The sequence below is a fragment of the Chiloscyllium plagiosum genome, unplaced genomic scaffold, assembly GCF_037043375.1.
Source record: "Chiloscyllium plagiosum isolate Xiang-an unplaced genomic scaffold, Cpla_swu_hap1 HiC_scaffold_13, whole genome shotgun sequence".
In the NCBI taxonomy this organism is placed as follows: Eukaryota; Metazoa; Chordata; class Chondrichthyes; order Orectolobiformes; family Hemiscylliidae; genus Chiloscyllium; species Chiloscyllium plagiosum.
This window is the reverse complement of record NW_028270151.1, coordinates 53,308,606-53,330,011: the sequence shown is the minus strand read 5'-3', so window position 1 is coordinate 53,330,011 and position 21,406 is coordinate 53,308,606. Positions and strand designations below refer to the sequence as shown.

General features: G+C 41.2%; 1 protein-coding gene across 3 annotated transcripts in view; it reads right to left on the bottom strand.

Annotated features, from left to right (window-relative positions):
* Positions 1-21,406, bottom strand: part of lekr1 (Leucine-, glutamate- and lysine-rich protein 1) — a 212,435-nt gene that overhangs the window by 87,556 nt on the left and 103,473 nt on the right. Inside the window, exon 3 of one of the 3 annotated variants that reach the window (XM_087993242.1) lies at positions 12,846-13,060. The exons of the other annotated variants lie outside the window; for them this stretch is intronic. Coding sequence (XP_087849368.1) covers positions 12,846-13,060 — 215 coding nt within the window. The remainder of the gene's footprint in view (positions 1-12,845; positions 13,061-21,406) is intronic. 3 annotated transcript variants of the gene reach the window in all.

Below are 21,406 nucleotides of genomic sequence, written 5' to 3'. Positions count from 1 at the left end.
CTGTGCCAAATAAAGCATCCACCTCATTGCTCCAAAAGGTAGCTTAATCCTACGTGACATTAAAGTTTCAGAAGCTATTTTAGCTAGGTAACACTCTGACTGTATTCCATCTGCTGCTTCTTTGCCCACTAGTCTAGCCTGTCCAAAGCCTTCTACAGCCTCCCCACTTCCTCAACCCACCTGGTCCTTCAACCTATCTTTATGTCATCCACAAACTTAGCAACAATGTTCTCAGTTCGTTTTTGTCCAGATGCTAATGTCTGTCTATCAGTTTCTAAAAGTAACCATCTGTGTAAAGACCCGTCTCCTCCAAAACTGCCCTCTAAGATTTCCATCTCTGAATCTTTTTAATGTACAAACAATCCTTTATTATTTTAAGCCTAATTAAGCAAGTTAATGCCTTTCATAGATGACCCTTTGTCATAGATCACACAGTATAAACAAAATCTTCCAACAAAATCCAACGAACACGGTCTGCAGATTTCTCAGCAACAAACCCAAACAAGCAGACAAAACACGTCCAGAAACCATAGCCACTCTCCCGTACATCAAAGACATCTCGGAAATGACTGCCAGACTACTCAGACCTCTTGGTAACATGGTGGCTCACAAACACACCAATACACTAAAACAGCAGCTAATGAACTTGAAAGACCTTTACAGACAACAAGCAAAACTAATGTAATTTACAAAATACCATGCAAGAACTGTAACAAACACTATATTGGACAAACAGGCAGAAAACTAGCCACCAGGATATATGAACATCAACTAGCCACAAAACGACATGACCCTCTCTCACTCGTATCCTTACATACAGATAAGGAAGGACAACACTTCGACTGGGACAACACATCCATCCTAGGACAAGCCAAACAGAGACATGCACAAGAATTCCTAGGAACATGGCATTCCAACTGGAACTCAATCAACATAGAGTTAGATCCTATCTACCAGCCCCTGAGAAAAAGAACAGGAAATTACATCACCACTTGAAATGACATCACCAGCCCAAAGAAAACCAAACATACAAATAGAAAGCAGGAATAAGCAGCAGTGCTTCGCCTGGAGGCCTACTGAGGATGTTACTTAGTAGGGTGATGAAACGTCTGGAAATGACCTTCCAGCTCAGCGAGCAACCCAGAACCCTTACCTGAGCTACAAATCTTCTCAAAACTCGCTACAGCTCTAGGCGGCGTACAAGCACCTATTCTCTGATGAATACCGAATAAGGTCACAGGTCAAGAAGGATGCACTGATTTTGCTTCAGTTTTTGTAAGCTCTTCATTAAACAATGGAACAGGTTCAGTTCCATCAAGCATAGGAGTTGGGAGTTCATGTTGCAGTAGTACAGGACATTGGCCACTTTTGGAATATTGTGTACAATTCTGGTCACCCTTCTACAGGAATGATGTTGTGGAATTTGAAAGGGTTCAGAAAAGATTTACAAGGATATTGTCATAGAGTCATAGAGTCATAGAGATGTACAGCATGGGATCAGACCCTTCGATCCAACCCATCCATGCGAACCAGATATCCCAACCCAATCTAGTCCCACCTGCCAGTACCCGGCCCATATCCATCCAAACCCTTCCTATTCATATACGCATCCAAATGCCTCTTAAATGTTGCAATTATACCAGCCTCCATCACATCCTCTGGCAGCTCATTCCATACACGTACCACCCTCTGTGTGAAAAAGTTGCCCCTTAGGTCTCTTTTATATCTTTCCCTTCTCACTCTTAACCTATAGCCTCTAGTTCTGGACTCCCCCAACCCAGGAAAAAGATTTTGTATATTTATCCTATCCATGCCCCTCATAATTTTGTAAACCTCTATAAGGTCACCCCTCAGCCTCCACGCTCCAGGGAAAACAGCCCCAGCCTGTTCACCCTCTCCCTGTAGCTCAGATCCTCCAACCCTGGCAACATCCTTGTAAATCTTTTCTGAACCCTTTCAAGTTTCACAACATCTTTCCGATAGGAAGGAGACCAGAATTGCACGCAATATTCCAAAAGTGGCCCAACCAATGTCCTGTACAGCCGCAACATGACCTCCCAACTCCTGTACTCAATATTCTGACCAATAAAGGAAAGCATACCAAACGCCTTCTTCACTATCCTATCTACCTGCAACTCCACTTTCAAGGAGCTATGAACCTGCACTCCAAGGTCTCTTTGTTCAGCAACACTCCCTAGGATCTTACCATTAAGTGTATAAGTCCTGCTAAGATTTGCTTTCCCAAAATGCAGCATCTCGCATTTATCTGAATTAAACTCCATCTGCACTTCTCAGCCCATTGGCCCATCTGGTCCAGATCCTGTTGTAATCTGAGGTAACGGTCTTCGCTGTCCACTACACCTCCAATTTTGGTGTCACCTGCAAACTTACTAACTATACCTCTTATGCTTGCATCCAAACTATTTATGTAAATGACAAAAAGTAAAGGGCCCAGCACCGATCCTTGTGGCACTCCACTGGTCACAGGCCTCCAGTCTGAAAAACAACCCTCCACCACCACCCTCTGTCTTTTACCTTTGAGCCAGTTCTGTATCCAAATGGCTAGTTCTCCCTGTATTCCATGAGATCTACGCTTCCTAATCAGTCTCCCATCGGGAACCTTGTCGAACGTCTTACTGAAGTCCATATAGGTCACATCTACTGCTCTGCCCTCATCAATCGTCTTTGTTACTTCTTCAAAAAACTCAATCAAGTTTGTGAGACATGATTTCCCACGCACAAAGCCATGTTGACTATCCCGAATCAGTCCTTGCCTTTCCAAATACATGTACATCCCTCAGGATTCCCTCCAACAACTTGCCCACCACCGAGGTCAGGCTCACTATAGTTTCCTGCTTGGCTTTATCGCCCTTTTTCAACAGTGGCCCCAAGTTTGCCAACCTCCAGTCTTCCGACACCTCACCTGTGACTATCGACGATACAAATATCTCAGCAAGAGGCTCAACAATCACTTCTCTAGCTTCCCACAGAGTTCTCGGGTACACCTGATCAGGTCCTGGGGATTTAACCACTTTTATGTGTTTCAAGATATCCAGCACTTCCTCCTCTGTAATCTGGACATTTTACAAGATGTCACCATCTATTTCCCTACAGTCTATTTCTTCCATATCCTTTTCCACAGTAAATATCTGTGCAAAATATTCATTTAGTATCTCCCCCATTTTCTGTGGCTCCACACAAAGGCCGCCTTGCTGATCTTTGAGAGGCCCTATTCTCTCACTAGTTACCCTTTTGCCCATAATATATTTGTAAAAACTCTTTGGATTCTCCTTAATTCTATTTTCCAAAGCTATCTCATGTCCCCGTTTTGCCCTCCTGATTTCCCTCTTAGGTATATGCCTACTTTTTTTGTACTCTAAGGATTCACTCAATCTATCCTGTCTATACCTGACATATGCTTCCTTCTTCTTCTGAACCAAACCCTCAATTTCTTTAGTCATCCAGCATTCCCTATACCTACCAGCCTTCCTTTTCACCCTGACAGGAATATACTTTCTCTGGATTCTTGTTATCTCATTTCTGAAGGCTTCCCATTGGGGGTTTGAGCTATAGGGACAGGCTGAATAGGCTGGGGCTGTTTTCCCTGGAATGTTGAAGTCTGAGGGATGTCCTTATCGAGGTTTATAAATTCATTAAGGGCATAGATGGAGTAAATAAACAAGGTCTTTTCCCTGGGGTGGGGGAGTCAAGAACAAGAGGGCATAGGTTTAGAGTAAGAGGGGGAAAAATTTAAAAGGAACCTAAGGGGCAATATTTTTACACAGAGGGCGGTGCGTGTGTGGAATGAGCTGCCAAACGAAGTGGTGGAGGCTGGTACAATTACATTTAAAAGGCATCTGGATGGGAATATGAATAGGAAGGGTTTAGAGGGCCAAGTCTGGCAAATGGGACAACATTAATTTAGGATATCTGGTTGGCATGGACAAGTCGGACCAAAGGGTCTGTTTCTGTGCTGTACATTTCTATGACTCTATCCGTAGGGTCACTAGTCTGAAATCCCAACTCTTCTTCTAATATGGGTAGCATACCGACTCACAGTGACTATCCTCTTACACCCCAAGCATTTTGGAAGTTTTTGCCCTTGTTGGCACTCTGGGCACTGCCCAACCATTGTAACTGTGTCTGCATCCAATCATGGCCACCAGGTATAACTTGTCACCAACATCTTCATTTTGAAAACCCCTGGATAACCCTGATGGAGTTCAGCCAGAATCTGGCAGCAACGTTTGCTCAGGATAATCATTCTCGATATCCATAGTAATATGTCATCCTCTACTGGATGGTCTCTCCGGGTCTAAAAAGGTTTCAATTCTGGTTTTGACAGCACTTTGACTTCCCCTATCACCGCCAGCTGTTTCAGGGCTGGATCTTTCTCCATCCAAAGTTTGACATTGTCAGCTGTGACTGAACGTGTGTCCAGGGAATTTAAAACCATTACAGACTCATCCAGTGGCAGAATCACAAGCGGTGTGTCTGCCAGCAAGAGGAAGCTCAACACATCCAACTGGGAGTTATATGCACTTAGTATTACAGCCCACAGTTGAATACAGCCTGAAGTTATGGGTAGCACTGCCTTGTCCTTTTTAAGCCGACCAAGCAGGGGCCAGTGGCCCGTTATTATTACAAATTTACATTTGTAAAAATATTGGTGGAACTTCCTGACTCCAAATATGACCACCAAACCTTCCTTCTCTGTCTGGGCATATTCACGCTCTACATTAGCCAAAGTCCTGCACGCATACGCTTTTGGGCATTCCTCTCCACATGGCCATCGATAAACTAAAACTACCCCAATGCCGTACGGGGAGACATCACATGTCAATACCAGATCTTGATGGGATCATAGTGTGCCAACATCTTTGAGGATGATAGCTGTTTCTTCGCTTCCCTGAAATAATAGCTTGGATATGTGATTATTTCCAAGGCTGACCTTTTTTTCAGATTTGATACAAAGGTGCCAGGATGGAGGCACCTGGCATGAACATAGCAAGCCCAAGGAAAGACCTAAGCTCTGGTACAGATGTGGGAGCCAGGACACGTTTGATCACCCTCACTTTATCTTCCAACGGATGTAACCGGGTCTTGTCAATTCTGTAGTTCAAGTAGGATGCCCGGAACACACATTTTTCCTTCCTAAGGCATATGGTCACCTGGGACAAATGTCTAAGGACTATGTCCATGTTCTCTAAATACTCTTATTGATCTTCCTTGTTACTAGCAGGTCATCCAGATAAATGGTAACCTGGGGCAGACCTTGTAACATGTTCTGTATTGTCCGTTGAAAAATTGCACAGGCTGATGATATTCAAAAAGACAATCTCATATACTGGTACAATGGGTATTAAATGTAGTACACCTCGAGGAATCCTCATCTAACCGCAAATACAAGTATACATGGCATATGTCCAGCTTTGTGAAAGATAGCTTCCCTACCAGATCCGCATATGCATCATCTATGCAAAGGTTTGGGAATTTATCCAGCTGTGAAAAGTGATTTACCGTTTGTTTAAAATTGCCACAAAGACAAACCGACCCTTTGATCTTCACAATTGGTACAGCCAGTGCTGCCCATACCACAGACTGGATTGGTTTGATGATTCCTTTGCTTTCCAACCTTCTGATTCCTGACTCTAGAAATGGCACTGGGCAGACCATGTAGAATTGTGGAATTGCTTCCTGGTCAACATGTAAGGTAGCCTTCGCTCCTTTGATAGTACTTAGATCTTTCTGAAAGATGTTCAGGTATTTAACTACAACTTCACTCAAGCAGTCATTTTCAAAATGTTGAGCCAATCCAGGTGAATCTTTCTCAACTGATTTTGCCCCATTAAGTTTGGGCCTGAGCCTTTTACTACAATCAGAGGCAACTGAACCAGCTGTTTCTCATAAAAGACCAGAATCAATATTGTACTCTTAATCTGTAAAGATTCCCTAGTATAGGTTCTCAATCTAGCCAAAATCTTGCGCAACTTAACAGTTGGAGTCCAGAACAAATTTTGTTAAAGACTGGCTCTGTGATCGATAAAATGACCATGCCAGTATTAGAACTGGGTGATCATTTAACCAGATTTTTATTTTAGCTGGTTCTGATTTGGATGTTGCTAAGCAATTTAACTGTTCCAAACTTGATGTCGGTGGACTTTCCAGGGTGTGCACTCTCCAGGTTACCAGCTTGTAAATTCTGTTACTCAATTTAGGTCTAGTGGGATCTTTTTGCTGTCTCAAGTCTGAATACACAGGAACCTCAATTCTGCAAATGACATGGGCAGGGAGTGTTTCGTTCAGTTAATCGAATTCCAGATAATCAAATGCCGAATAACATAGTTCAGTCGAGCATCGGGACCTTACGATCTTGCCTGATAATCTGGTATTTGGATGATCGAGTGCTGGATAATCAAGGTTCTTCTGTACTGGCAGTTTACAATGGCTTGCGAGCTCGCATCCTGAAGAAAACTTTAATTGTTTGGCTTTGTTTTGGGGTTTTGTTGTGGTCTGACCTCTGTTCAGGATATGTCCTGAGTGAGGCTATATACTTGTCTTCATTCAAGTGGTGCTCCCGAAGCTCAGTCGGCCTGGCAAGACTGTCCACTTCCATTCCCTGCAACTCGTATGCTCCACTTGCCACATTTTCCAATGATAAAGCCAGTTATAGTGCCTGTTTGAAGTCCTGTTGGGCTTTAGCTGCTAAGCATATTTACATCATTAATCCCAAATATCAAATGGTCTCTCAGCATCCACTCAGGGTTAAACCAAAGGCACACGCCTCGGCCAGTGACATTAACCGAGCAAAAATCCCAATGTGGATTCACTAGTTCTCAAATTGCCAAATAAAACTGATAGCATCTCAGAATTAGAGAAGGCTTTGGGTCACAATATTCCTTAACTAAGTCTGTCAACTCTTGAAAGGTTTTAGTATCCAGCGCCTTAAGGAAAGTTAGGCTCCTAATTACCAAAAAAACTGTGGGTCCACTAACTGTCAGGAGAATTACTTGTTGCTTTTCCCAATGTAATCTGCCCAGAAAAAAAAAACATTCTTTCCACAAACTGGGCCAAGTATTTGACAGCAGGAGCAAACAAGTCAATCTTCCCAAATAATGGCATAATAAATGCTCACTCCGACTCAAAGATGACTGTTGTGAGTAAATTTCTCCAGGACTGTTCATTTTTCTCATCGCCACTGAAATAACTCCATAGAGACTGGCATCCTGTCACTAAGTCAGCCTTTATTTACAGGTGGAGAGCCCTTAACACTGCTCTAGCTCCCTCAGAGCCAGCTCTCAGAGTGAACAGAACCTCTAACACTCCTGTTTATACCTGTCAGCTAGGGCTCCCTGATCAGACCAGATTAACAGCCCCAATCAGGGAACTTCTATTCTATATGAGCTAAACTCATAATAATCACTGCACCTCCAAAGCTGCAAACTTTCACAATTATTTTGTCATTGTTTAGAACTTACATGCTGCAAACTAGCTTAGAATAAATAAAATTAGAAAGATTAACGTGTGCATCAAAATTTGGTGTGGGAGAAATGGATTTCAATTCGTGGTTCACTGGCATCAGTTCTGGGAAAAGGTTTAAGCTATGCCTTTGGAACAGTCTTCACCTAAACCATGCTGGGGCTAGTATTTTTCTGGTGATTTACAAATCAGGACAGCATCGAGGAGAAAGTGAGGACTGCAGATGCTGGAGATCAGAGCTGAAAATGTGTTGCTGGAAATGCGCAGCAGGTCAGGCAGCATCCAAGGAACAGCAGAATCGACGTTTCGGGCATAAGCCCTTCTTCAGGAATGAGGAAAGTGTGTCCAGCAGGCTAAGATAAAAGGTCGGGAGGAGGGACTTGGGGAGGGGCGTTGGAAATGCAATAGGTGGAAGGAGGTCAAGGTGAGGGTGATAGGCCGGAGTGGGGTGGGGGCGGAGAGGTCAGGAAGAAGATTGCAGGTTAGGAAGGCGGTGCTGAGTTCCAGGGATTTGACTGAGACAAGGTGGGGGGAGGGGAAATGAGGAAACTGGAGAAATGGAGAAATATGGTCCATCGCCAGACCATAGCAACACGACAGTTGGAGGAAGAGCGCCTTATCTTCCACCACAAGGGATGAACTCAGATTTCTCCAGTTTCCTCATTTTCAACACATTTTCAAATCAGGACAGCAGACTAGGTCATTGAAATAGATAGTGTAGGTTAGTGATCAAGTTTGGGAAGATTTGGGAAATTAAGCAGAGAAGACAAGGAAAAGGTCACTTTTGGAATACTTGACATAGGAAGGATGTTGTGAAACTTTAAAGGTTTCAGAAAAGATTCACAAGGTGGTTCCCAAGGTTGGCGGGTTTAAGCTATAAGAATAGGCTGAATAAACTGGGACTGTTTTCACTGGCACATCGGAGGCTGAGGGGTGACCTTATAGAGGTTTATAAAATCATGAGGGGCATGGACAGGATAAATAGACAAAGTCTTTTCCCTGGGGTGGTGGAAGTCACTGAGCATGTGGCATCAGTGATTATGTGAGGGGCGGAAGTGATGTCACGTGTGATGCATGAGGAATTGTGAGGGGTGGAAGTGGTTGTGGGAGTGACCATGATGTGGCCAGAAGTGACATCATCAATCAGCGTGGGGGTGGCAGCTGCATCAGCCGCATGGCTAATGGCGGAATAGGTTCCGAGGCCAGGGGAATCTTCTAGAATGTTTGAGGAGCGCTGGTTATGGAGGTGGGTGTATAAAAGTTTGTTGTACTTACAGTTTTTGATGTTTGAGATGGAATTGAAATACTGTTTGTTGAGAGTATGAATTCTCCTGAGGATGTAGTACAGAGTGGGTCCTTTGCAATTCTGAGAGAGTGTGGCCCTCAGCTGAGGCAGGGCTGACTGTAGAGAGGTTAGGTGCCGGCGCATTGCTGCAAGCATGGAGCGGAGGATCTTGAGGGAGAACTGTTGCTGGTATTTTTGAATCTGTAGTTTGTACTGTTTGTCCTGTTCGGGTCCGAACTCTGCTGGTTTAAAGGTGGTCCCGAGTCCGTGTGGGATGAGTTGGTTATGGAGGCAGGCACTGAGGAAGCAAATGTGGCTATGGTAGCGCGTTTGTTTCACGACTAGGATTTCCTATTAGGCCAAGGAAGCTTTTTCCAGCTTCATCTTACCACACAATATTCCCAGAACAACTTACCACTCAGTAGATATCTGCCAAAAGACCAGCTTCCCATGCAGCTACATCAATGCAGCCTTAACATGTTGGTGAGACCTAAAGCATCAAAATCCCTTTGCCGATTGCCTTTCCCATTAACCCACCCAACCTGTGTACATGAGCCTGCACCTGTCCAACTGTCCTCCCAAGCCATATAAGCTGACCATGCCACATATGGTAATACATTGTCCCCCAGATTTTGAAGCTAGCATGCACCTGACCTTAGATGAAGCCCCTCCCTCGTGACCAACAAACCTTTCATGCTTTATCATATAGTACCATATGTTGCAGATTGTTGCCTCCCTTCACAATTGTCATCACTCTTTCCCTACGGCCTGCCTCAGTCCCAAGGAATAGCTTGCTAAGTCTCTTTCCCACAAGAGTGAACTCCATTTCTCCTCTGACCACCCCCATTCCTTTTGAGTGACCCAACCATACAGCCCCAGATCAGAAGTGCCAAGACCACTGACAATAATTGTACATCTCTCGACCATGTTAGCCTAACCCTCAGACTGGCCACTACAGAACCACAGGACTGAGTCTGATCCACTCCCAGACTGCAGAGACACAGTTTCCTTCAACAAGATCACCCTGACAGGACACTTGACTGTGACCAATCACCTGCAGCAGTCCTGTGCTAGGACCCCCTGACTATAGGTGCCTCAAATGGACTTCAACGAGGCCTACTCCCTGAGACATAGAGACATGGCTACCTGGTGATTGCGCATACGGTGTGCTTGCTGGATGTAGGTGGAAATTATGTAGCATTGAGCCATGCAGTAAGATGTACACTTCCTTGTGTGTGGATTGCTGACAAGCAAGGCAAGTTTGCCTGGTTGCATGAATGCACTACTTGACATGGCAAGGCAAAGCATTGATGCTGCAAGTGTGTAGGTTGGGACTAAGTAAGCAAGTGCTGGAAGAAGAAATAAACAGCCCTGAGATGCAGCTTGATCCATCTGTGAGCTGGGTCCTTGTCTATGTGCACAAGGAATCCCTGCTGCAGCCTTTCAATGCAAATTGCCAGTTTGCCCTGAATGCAAGTCAGAGAGTTATACAGCATGGAAACAGACCCTTTGGCCCAACTCATCCATGCTGATCAGATATCCAAAACTGATCTGGTCCTATTTGCAAGCATTTGGCCCATATCCCTCTAACCCTTCTTATTCATGTACCCATCCAGATTCCTTTTCTGTGTTGTAATTGTACTTGCCTCCATCACTTTTTTCTGGCAGCTTGTTCCATACACGTCCCTCTGTGTAAAAAGGTTGCCCCTCAAGTCCCTTTTAAACGTTTCCCCTCTCACTTTAAATCTATTACACATCCTTGTAAATCTTTTCTGAACGCCTTCAAGTTTCACAACATCTTTCCGATAGGAAGGAGACCAGAATTGCATGCAATATTCCAACAGTGTCCTAACCAATGTCCTGTACAGCTGCAACATGACCTCCCAACTCCTGTACTCAATACTCTGACCAATAAAGGCAAGCATACCAAATGCCTTCTTCACTATCCTATCTACCTGTGACTCCACTTTCAAGGAACTATGAAAGTGTACTCCAAGATCTCTTTGTTCAGCAAGACTTCCCAGGATCTTACCATTAAGTGTATAAGTCCTGCCCTGATTTGCCTTTCCAAAATGTTGGACCTCACATTTATCTCAATAAAAAAATCTGGAATTAAGAGTTTAATAATATCAATGAATTTATTTTCAATGTTGGAAAAATCCATCCGGTTCACAAATGCCCTTTAGGGAAGGAAACTGCCACCCTTACCTGGTCTGACCTACATGTGACTCCAGACCCGCAGCAATGCGGGCGATTGAGGATGGGCAATAAATGCTGGCCTAGCTAGTAATGCTCTCATCATTATCAATTTTCATCAATAAAAAAAAAGTCAGCCTCCAATGTTCCAGGGAAATATGCCCTCACCTATTCAGCCTCTCCCTATAGCTCAAACCCTCCAATCCCAACAATATCTCTGTCTGTTTTCAGTGTGCCCTGCTAATGTATCAGACATGTGCCATGATGGTCATGAGGGGTTAGCAAAAGCTGGTGGCAATGTCTGTGGATGAGGGGCATGTGTATTTGGTGCCTGTGCTTCTACAATGCAGTTTGATTATCACAACATGGAGGACCTTTGAAGCAAGTGGTGAACTGAGTCGGTAGATAATCATTCTGGGTCCATGTTGAGCTTTCTCAATGTCCAAATTGTTTAGTGCACTTGGTAAGATAAAAAGTTGAATATTAATGAGGTAAGTTAGCCTATCAACAAGGTATTTGACAATTAATAATTCCACCTTAATTGGCAACTTCCTGCTGGCTAGCAAGGATCATGCGGTGCTGATTGCCAAGAGCATAAAAGATGAAATAAGATACTGTTAAGGTAGGCCTTGTCAGAGCATTTGTCTTTTTCTGACACAAATCTTGCCATTGTCCAGATTATAAGATTTCACCCATAGAGACAAATGTGGCTATGCAATCGTAAAGTACTCCGGTGGACGGGGGGATCCGGATGAAGGGCTTTTCCCCAAAATGTCGATTTTCCTGCTCCTCAGATGCTGCCTGACCTGCTGCGCTTTTCCAGCACTACACTCTTGACTCTAATCTCCAGCATCTGCAGTACTCACTTTCACCTGGATACTGAAACATACCTGTCCATCGGCAGCAAGATTTGAAAACTGCTCAGATTTGGGATGACAACTGGCAAGTAACATTTATGCCACACAAGTACTAGGCAATAATCATCATCAAAATGCAAGAATCTAACCATGACTCTTGATATTCAATGGCATTACCATCAGTAACTCCCCCATTATTAACAATGGATGTTACTATTGATCAAAAATTGAACTGGACCAGCTGTATCACTACTATGGCTGCATAGGCAGATCAGAGGCTGGGAATTCTGCAGTGAGTGATTCACCTCCAGATTCCCCAAAACTTGTCTACTATGTAGAAGGCACAAGTGAAAGGTATAATAGAATATTCTCCACCTTCCTGGATGAATGCAGCTTCAACAATACTCAAGATGCTCAAAGTTCTTCAGGACAAAACAGTCGGCTATAGTAGCACCCATCTGCCACCTTAAATATTCTCTCTTCTACAACAATAAGCGTGTATTGTATACAAGATGCACTACAGTAACTCATTAAGCCTGCCTTGACAACATCTTTCAAACGCACAATCTGTTCCACTTAGAAGGGTAAGAACAGCAAATGCATGGGAATACCCCCATCTGTAAGTTGCTCTCTAAGTCACAAACCAATCTGATTTGGAACTATATCACTATTCCTTCACTGTCACTGGATTCAAAATCTATGAACTCCCTCCTTTAACTGTATGGTATATGTGGCTACACCAGTAGGCTGCATCAGTTCATGAAGGCAACTTGCCACCACCTTCTCAAGGGCATTTAGGAATGGACAATAAAAACTGGTCTAACTAGAATAAACCCAGGGCAGATCTTTATGCTATTATCACTCAATAGCAGTACTGATGCCATCACAAAGAAGTATACAGAGTGGAGGTTGCCTTTTAACTCATGTTAAAAAGACAACATACAAAATAATATAAATCTAATGTGTGGAATGCTAGATACAAGCAACATTTAATGCCACAAATTATGTCCAAAGATTTTGGTACTTACCTTTCCTTCTTCTGTTGATTATCACTTTTCAGCTGTTCCATGTGCTGTTTCATTGAACAAAGCTCTCTTTGCAACTTTTTTACACGTTCAACACTTTCACGGTAAAACTCCATTTCTGCTTCCATTGCTTTCAGTTTTTCTTCCATTAATTTGAATTCACGATGTATTAGATAACTAACTCCACAATATTTGCAAACTGTCTCATCCTGCGGCAGCTAAAATCAAGAGTAGCAGAATGTGGAAACTAAAATTAATCAGAAGATAATCAAAACCATATCATCTAAACTACATAAGTAGTAGTGATTATTTTCAGTCAGTTTATCAAAGTGGTTTCCACATCAATATCAATTACTGCATTACAATATAAATTCTATTCATGACTTTTCACATCTCTTAATAAACAAGTCACTGTAATGTTTGCACTGCATTTAAACACTAATGCACAAGATTTATACCTTGGTCCAGAATTTGCTGAAATAGCAATATTGCTCATGTGAATACCACAGTTTCAAAGTTAACTTCCCCAGTACTCCAATAAGGTGGAAATGTAATTCAGTTTTCTAACATTGATTATCGTAGCAGGTTAGAATTGTATGGGTGATGGATAATTAAGAATCCATTCTATAGAAGCAAATACAGTGAATGCTGGATATCTAAAATAAAAAGAATAGAAAATGCTGGAAACTCGTAGCAAGTCCAATGGCATCAATGGAGAGAGAAATAGAGTTAATATTCCAAAACTGGGTGCACATTGCAGACCTGAAATGTTAACTGAGGTTCTCCCTCCACAAATGCTATACTGGTAAATTCTGCTTTTTGATAAATGTGGAAATTACAGCCAAATTGATTTCTCTGTTTATTTATTTCCATCAATAACAATAATAATATATTCATTATCTAAGCCAGCAAAACAACACTGACAGAATGAAAGATGTATAGTTACAGCAAATATTTTGAGTGTAAGTGATTAGCAACTGAAAACAGTTGAAAATTCAATGATACAATTCCTTCTCTCTCTCATTTCCCTTCCTTTCCTTTCTTTCAGGTGTTAAAATCAATGTGACACCTCATAAGCCTGTCCTCATGCTACAGTTCACGTACATTGTATACCTTTGGTGGAAAAATTTGCTTCCATCATCACATTGTGAAGTCTTACAATACAGAGGAATTTAAAAGAAAGATGAAGTAGCAATAGTTGTTTTGACCAAAGTGGAAAGAGTGGAATGTCTCTCCAACTTTTGGACACTGCTCCCACACTCAAATTCCTTTTTGACCTAAGTAGGAGATTCCAGAATGTTCCCAACTGTCCTTTCTTAGTCATGGCCATTCACCTATCTTTCACTCACCTACCTTCTATCCTTTGTGGGGGTGACAGAAAAAGCATTTGGATTTGTGGGATAAAATCATAATCCTCAGTCATCTCAGATGCCTGTCTGGCAGTTGAGGCCTTCTGGTTTTCTATGTGGGGTCTTCCTAAAGAAGGGAGTACATTTTTAAATTGATCTAGGAGAAATATGTCCTTACGGGTTCTACATATGGCCTGTACCTTTAGTGTAGCTAATGATCAAAATTAATTTGCTTTATGCTGTAAAAAGCTAAATATGCCCGACAGCATATTTCTGGAGGTTCCAAAATGTATGCATACAAGCCTCAAGGACTAACACCAGGAATAATCTTTTTTGCCATCTCATAATTTATAAAAGCTTCATCAGAAAGTTTGGCATAAACGTCATGAGTTCAGCCAATCAACCTGCTTTGTGTGAGCAGTGACCAGTGATCAATTTCTTTCAGTCACCTCATCTGTTCAACTATCAATCAAAATAAATGCAAAAAAATCCAACATCCCTTTCCTCAAACATCAGGAGGGTTTGCAGTTATCCACTGGGTCCTGGGTTGGACAGATATATTTTCCTCTTCCAAATTTCCATTGGAGTCAAAGATATCCTTCATTATTAGTTCTGACATTTTAAGCCAGTATTCTCTTTCGCCCTCTTTATTTCTCTCCTGCCTCTCTTCTTCATTTTAGAATTTTTGTTTCATCTTCTTAGATCTCTTTTATTTTCAGGCTCAGGTTTCTTCATTTCCTATTCAAGTTTTCAGATATCATTTTCCAGTTTTATTGCAAGTTGCTTCATTGTCAATTTAATTCTAGTTCATTCAACTGAGTGTCAACTAAATTACCTTTTTCTTCTTTCCAATTTCAAATGTTGGATTATTACCTCAATTGTGTTTTTTTCAGCAATGATTGTTAATTTTTGTTAGTCTCCCAGAGATAAAACATCCTGTCCAGAAAGTTGGAGAATACATGAAGCCATTGTAGTTTTCAATAATCTTATTAAATCCTTTGCTTATATCCCATTTTTTGTACTAAACAAGTCAGCATTCTGTGATAGGTAACATTTATGCAACAAACATTTCTAAGAACCGCTAAGTGGCAATTCTACTCAGTAGCAGGACTCATTGCAATTGCTTATTGAAAGGTTTTCAACAGGATAGTTCAGAGTTCACAGAAGACAAGTTAAATGTTAGTCAGAGTAGAAGACAAAGTTAGACTCCATGTTCGGCAGTGCTATTTTTAGCTATACTACTGGGTGACAACTAAACTACATGGGCTTTGTGTAGTGACAACTCAGGGATGTACTGGGAGCTGTGAGAGTTCTGAGATGCTTTACACCACTAATAGTTGAAAATCGGTATTAGAAAGCCCATAACAAGTATTTTCTGCATGCAACTGAGCAGGTTTAGAGCTTATGGAAAAGCCAGAACAAGGTTTAGCTTGATGAAGCTAACTGTCTAGTTGTTGGTGAAGATATGGAATTATGCTTGTGAGTACTAGAATGCAGCTTCAAAGTCCAGAAAGAGAAAATGAACAACCAGAATAGGACCTGTCATTGAGAAATTCCATGACAGAGTGACTCTTGAGAGGGTATTTCAAGACAAGATCAACAAATATGAAGACATACAATCCCTTGTGAAATTTAATATCCAACCATTTCATTAACATCTGGGGTTGATAGTTATTGTGAAATTCATGGGATCTGTTTTGATCACATTTGCTATTTGTTGTGCACTGTACAGCGTGCAATTGTAGGCTATTATCCAATTCTACTGTATGTTAATTTATGAGTTAGCAATAAATTGATGTATTCTAGTTTGTATTACTGATCTAACGTTGTATAGTAAGGTTTATTGCTACTTGTTACCACACTTAAACACATTTTATTGACTTTATATATAAAAATTAATGTTCCATCATCAGATTGTAAATAAATTTGGTGGTCTGATCTGTGATTATAACAATATGAATTGCAAACTTCACTGAAAATCTTAAACAGCCTGAACCTCAGCCAGTTTCAGCACACATACTTGACTGTATAATGCAAATTGTGCAAGACCTCCAAATATATGTCACAACTAATTTGGGAGGAGTATATTGATTCTCTACAGTCCCACTACTCCACTAGTCAGAACATACATTCAATTTTTCTTATACAGTTATCAATATGGACAATTATGTATTTAACCTATTGTTTCAGAAAAACAATCTGCCAACCAGGTTTATTTATGGCCGATCTCATTAAAATAGAGGGAACATTACCTGAATAGCACGATGAGCTGCAAAATGGTACATCTTCACTAAGTATGCCCTGCAACTCTAGACTGCCTTTAGTTGCTGATATTCTTGAGTGGACAGTCAACTTTTAATGCCATCCCATATGATTCCTTCTAATGTGCTTTCTGTTCCCATCACAGCACTGGGGCCACCTTAGTCAATGATATGAATGACATACTATCTGACTGTATCTGGTATGTTATCTTCACTTATTCAGCTCAACCTTTGCACAGTATTAAGCTGGGTTGATTGGTCTGCCTTCCACCGCTTCTCCATTGTCCAGGTTTATGGAACTACTTGCTTCCATTCTTACATATGGGAGCAGCTGGCTCACTTGCAGCAACTGTCTTCTCTTCCACGGAAAGTCACTTCTAGTTTCACCAAAGGAGTTGTCCACAATCCTCTTCTTTTTCTTATTTATATATAGATCGACTTCAATACATATGCCAACAAGACTCAGTTCTATTACTACATCACTCACACACAACATCCATATCAGCACCCTTCCCTCACTTCACACTATTCCTGTAGATCCAAACTACACCAATGTCTTTTTCTCCAAAATATAAAATTCATTGTTGAATTATATTTGCAGATTATCTGTAATGTGCATTTGTGTACATACGATAGGATGTCACTTCAAGAGTCTGATCCTGTGATGTAACAATGACATCATGAGCATTCAGGTGGAAAATAGCTTAATTCAAGCTTGCTGCCTGCAGAATTAACATCTCCTTAATAAAGTTCCTGCTATTAACACTTAGGCACTCTGGTCCTGCTTTGAATGTAACAATGTGCACACATAGTGTATAATGAAATCATTAAACACATGAACTGGCCATTTGGGTGTCTGATTAGTGTGTAACAGATTTTGGATACAAAACGGCATCAAAGTACAAAAATACTGCAGCAAACAGCAGCAGGGACTGTGCTGAACAGGATCAAATGCAACCAAGTTGCTTGATTGGCAGAGATTCCGATTAGCTTGGATTTCTTTTCTTATATCTGAAATACTCAACTAAAATCTTATTAATTAGTATAAGATAAAGGTAAAGCCACCATGGTCTTACCATAAGGTAGCCCTTTCATTAGAATATGTGTGTGTGAGAGAGAGAAAGAGAGAGAGAGACGACTGGTTGTGGTCTAACCTGAGGGTCACCATACCTCAAGGTTGAGAGAAAAGTCTTCCTTAGTAATCTCAGCCAGTGCAGGAATTGAACTTGTATCACCATCCAGTAAACTAAGCTAGCTGACATCTACACATCCAGTAACAAAAGACTTTTCTCTGTCCAGTGACCTCCTCTATTCCTCCAGGGTAAGTGCCAAACTCTCCTCTCTGCTACCTCACACTCACCCTATCTCTGTTACTGTATCACCTCACCTCAAATCAAGGCTCATACCATGCCACTCTTACTATTGCCTACAACATCTGCCCTCACCAGCTCTCATCTCCCCCGACCTCCGACATCAGTAACTCTGCATGGCCTCTTACTACCTAAAAGGGGGAAAGAAAGAAAACAAATGCGGGTAACCATAAAGCAAATAGCCCAAATCTGTTATTCAGCAAATGTTGCAGTCTAACATAAGGGATGTAATAACAGAGCATTTCGATATATATATGATCAAGCAGAGTCAACATGACTTCAAGAAATCGTGCTTCAGAAACTTACTTAACGGAGAAGCAATGGATGAAGTATATTGAGTCTTTAGGAAAGTTTTTGATAAGGTACCGTACATTAGGCTACCAAATACGATAACAGCCCATGTTGTTAGGTGTAGTATATGACCACAGAGGAGGATTGGCTAACCATTAGAAGACAAGAATTGGGATAAAGGAGGCATTTTCAGGATGGTAACCTCTAACCAGTGGCATTCCACAGGGATCATTTATTATTTATAATATACATTAATGACTTTGATAACAAAAGTGAATATACAGTAGCCAGGTTTGTGGATGATACAAAAATACATGGGATGGCAAGTGGCAAGGATGTCACAAAGAATCTGCACAGGAATATAGACAGGTTAAGCGAATTGGCAACAACTTGGCAGATAAAATATAATATGTAAAAATGTGAAGTTATGCACATTTCCATGAAGAATAGAGGAAGCGAATATTGTTTAAATTTAGAAAGACTGCAGACAGCTACAGAACAGAGAGAGTTGGGAGCCCTCATCCATGAATTACAAAAAACTACCATTCAAGTTCAGAAGTAACAGGGAAGGCAAATGGAATGTTAGCTTTTATTTCAAAGGGAATGAAATCTAAAGGTAATGAAGTTCTGTTAAAACTATATGAGGCACTAATCAGACCACAACTGGAATACTGTGAACAGTTTTGGGTCCCTTTTCTAAGGAAAGATATACTGGTTTTGGAGGCAGTCCAGAGAAGGTTCACTCAGCTGATATGGGTATAGAAAGACTGTTTTATAAGAAGAGGTTGAGTGGATTGGGCCTGTGCTGTTTGGAAAATAGAAGAAAGAGAGGCAACCTTATTGAAACATTCAAGATGCTTAGGGGACTTGACAAGGTAGGTGTGGAAAAGGTTTTATCTGAAAAAACTGATGAGGGAACGATAAGAGCAAAATAACAAAAGTTCCACCTATCCCACAAAAAAAAGGCATAACTTGGACCCATAACAACACCTTTTACTTGGAAGAAGCGAATGGCGTCAAAAGAAAAATTGTTTAGAGTGAGGACAAGCTCAGCCAGGCAGAGGAGTGTGATGGTGAATGGAGACTGGTTGGGCCTCCATTTGCAGAAGAAGCGGAGAGTTTTAATATTAGTCTGGTGACAGATTAAGTTATGGAAGGATTGGAAGTGGTTAGGACCAGGAATTGGAAACTGTTGAAGTGATGGCAAGCATCAGACAAGTGGCTAATGTTGCTCAGAAGAGACTACACAACAAGAAAAAAATGAATAGTAATATTACTTCAGGAAGATAAGTTGCATCCCGGATGCTAGGGTCAAAGATGTCTCAGTTGAGAGTGTGGTGCTGGAAAAGCACAGCAGCTCAGGCAGCATCCGAGGAGCAGGAGTATTGATGTTTTGGGCATAAGCCCTTTATCAGGAAGGATGCTAACCTGCTCTGTTTTTCCAGCACCACACTCTCGACTCTGATCCCCAGCATCAGCAGTCCTCACTTTCTCCTCAAGGATGTCTCAGAGACACGACTGGACATTCTCCAGTGAGAGGGTAATATCAGTACCAATAACATAGGTAAAGTAAAGGGATGAATCCGAAAATCAGAACAGGGTGTGAAGAAGCAAGTTAAAAAGTAGGACTTCAAAGTGGGGATCCCAGGATTGTTACAAGTGGCACTTGTTAGAGTAGGAATAGCAGAATACATCAAATGAATAGAGGTGGTCTGAGGAGGGGGAAGGTTTCAGATTCCTTTTATATTGGGACAAGTTCTGGCAGAGGTGGGACCAGAACAAGCTTAATGGGTTGCACCTGGGCAGAGCCAGAACTGATGTTAAAGGTGGAGCATTTACTCGTGCAACTGGGGAGGATTCAAACTAAAATGGCAGGGGAATGGGAACCTATGCAGGGCAAGAGAAGAGAGGAAAGAAGGGCAAAAGCAAAAGACAAAATATGAAATAAGAAAAGTGATAGACACAAGGGCAAGATTCAAAAAGGGCCACAGGGTAAAATTATGTGAAAGGAACTAAGAATGTTACAAAGACAAGTTTTAAGGTCAAATGACTTAATGAGTGCAGCATTCACAATAAAGTGGATGTATTAGTTGCAAGAACAAATATAAGTGGGTAATAATATAGTTGGGATTATGGAGATGTGCGATATGGTGACCAGCAAAGGGAAATGAAAATCCAAGTTTTTAGGAGGACAGAAAAAATCAAAGGAATGTGAGATAGCATTGATAGTTAAAGAGTAAGTTAACACAGTAGTGTGGAAGGATATTAGTTCTGTTGAAGTAGGGATTAGAAACATGCAAGAGGCTGAAAACAGTAGTGAGATTTGTATATCTGCCTCCAAACTGTAGTGGTAATGTTGGAGAAGGCATTAAATAGGAAATTAGAAATGCAGGCAATAATAGTACAGGCTATAATAATGGGCAACTATAGTCTGCTTTTAGATTGGGCAATTAAAATCAATAACAATAATGTAAAGGAAGTTTATAGGCTTGTTTTTCTGATTAATACTTTTGAGGAACCATCTCGAAAACAGGCCATCCTAGATAGGGCACTGTGTAATCAGAAAGGAATAATTGGCATTTCAGCAGCTCAAGGTCACTTTGGGAACAGTAACCACAATATGATAAAATTCTTCATCAAGATGGAGAGTGACATAGTTGATTCCGAGACGAGGGTACTGAACCTACATAAAGGAAACTATGATGATATGAGATGTGAGATGGCTGTGATAAATTAGGGAATGAAATGTAGAGAGATGACAGTGGATAGACAATGGAAAATATTTGAAGACCGTATCGATGAACTGCAATAACCGATTTTTCCTGTCTGGCACAAAAAAAAGCAGGAAAAATGGCCCTACTGTGGCTAACAAGGGAAATTAGGGATAGCATTTGGTCTAAGGAAGGCATACAAATTGGTCAAAACAATGCAGCACACCAGAGAATTAGGAAATTTAGATTTCAGCAAAGAAGGATAAAAGGTTAATTAAGAGGGGGGAATAGAGTATGAGAGCGAGCTTGGAGGAAAAATACAAACTGATTGTAAAAGCTTCTGTAGGAATTTGAAGAGAGAAAGGTTACTTAAAACAAATGAAGGACTCTTCCAATCAGAAACTAGGCAAGTTATAATGGGAAACAAAGAGATGGCAGAACAAATGAATAACAATTTATTAATAATACAGTAGTATTAGCAAAACAAAGTTAAATAACAAGATAATTGAATTAAAGTCTACAATTTAAATCCAATCATCTTTGACTCTAGCTCCAGAGTTTTTTGAGGATGTAACTAGTAGA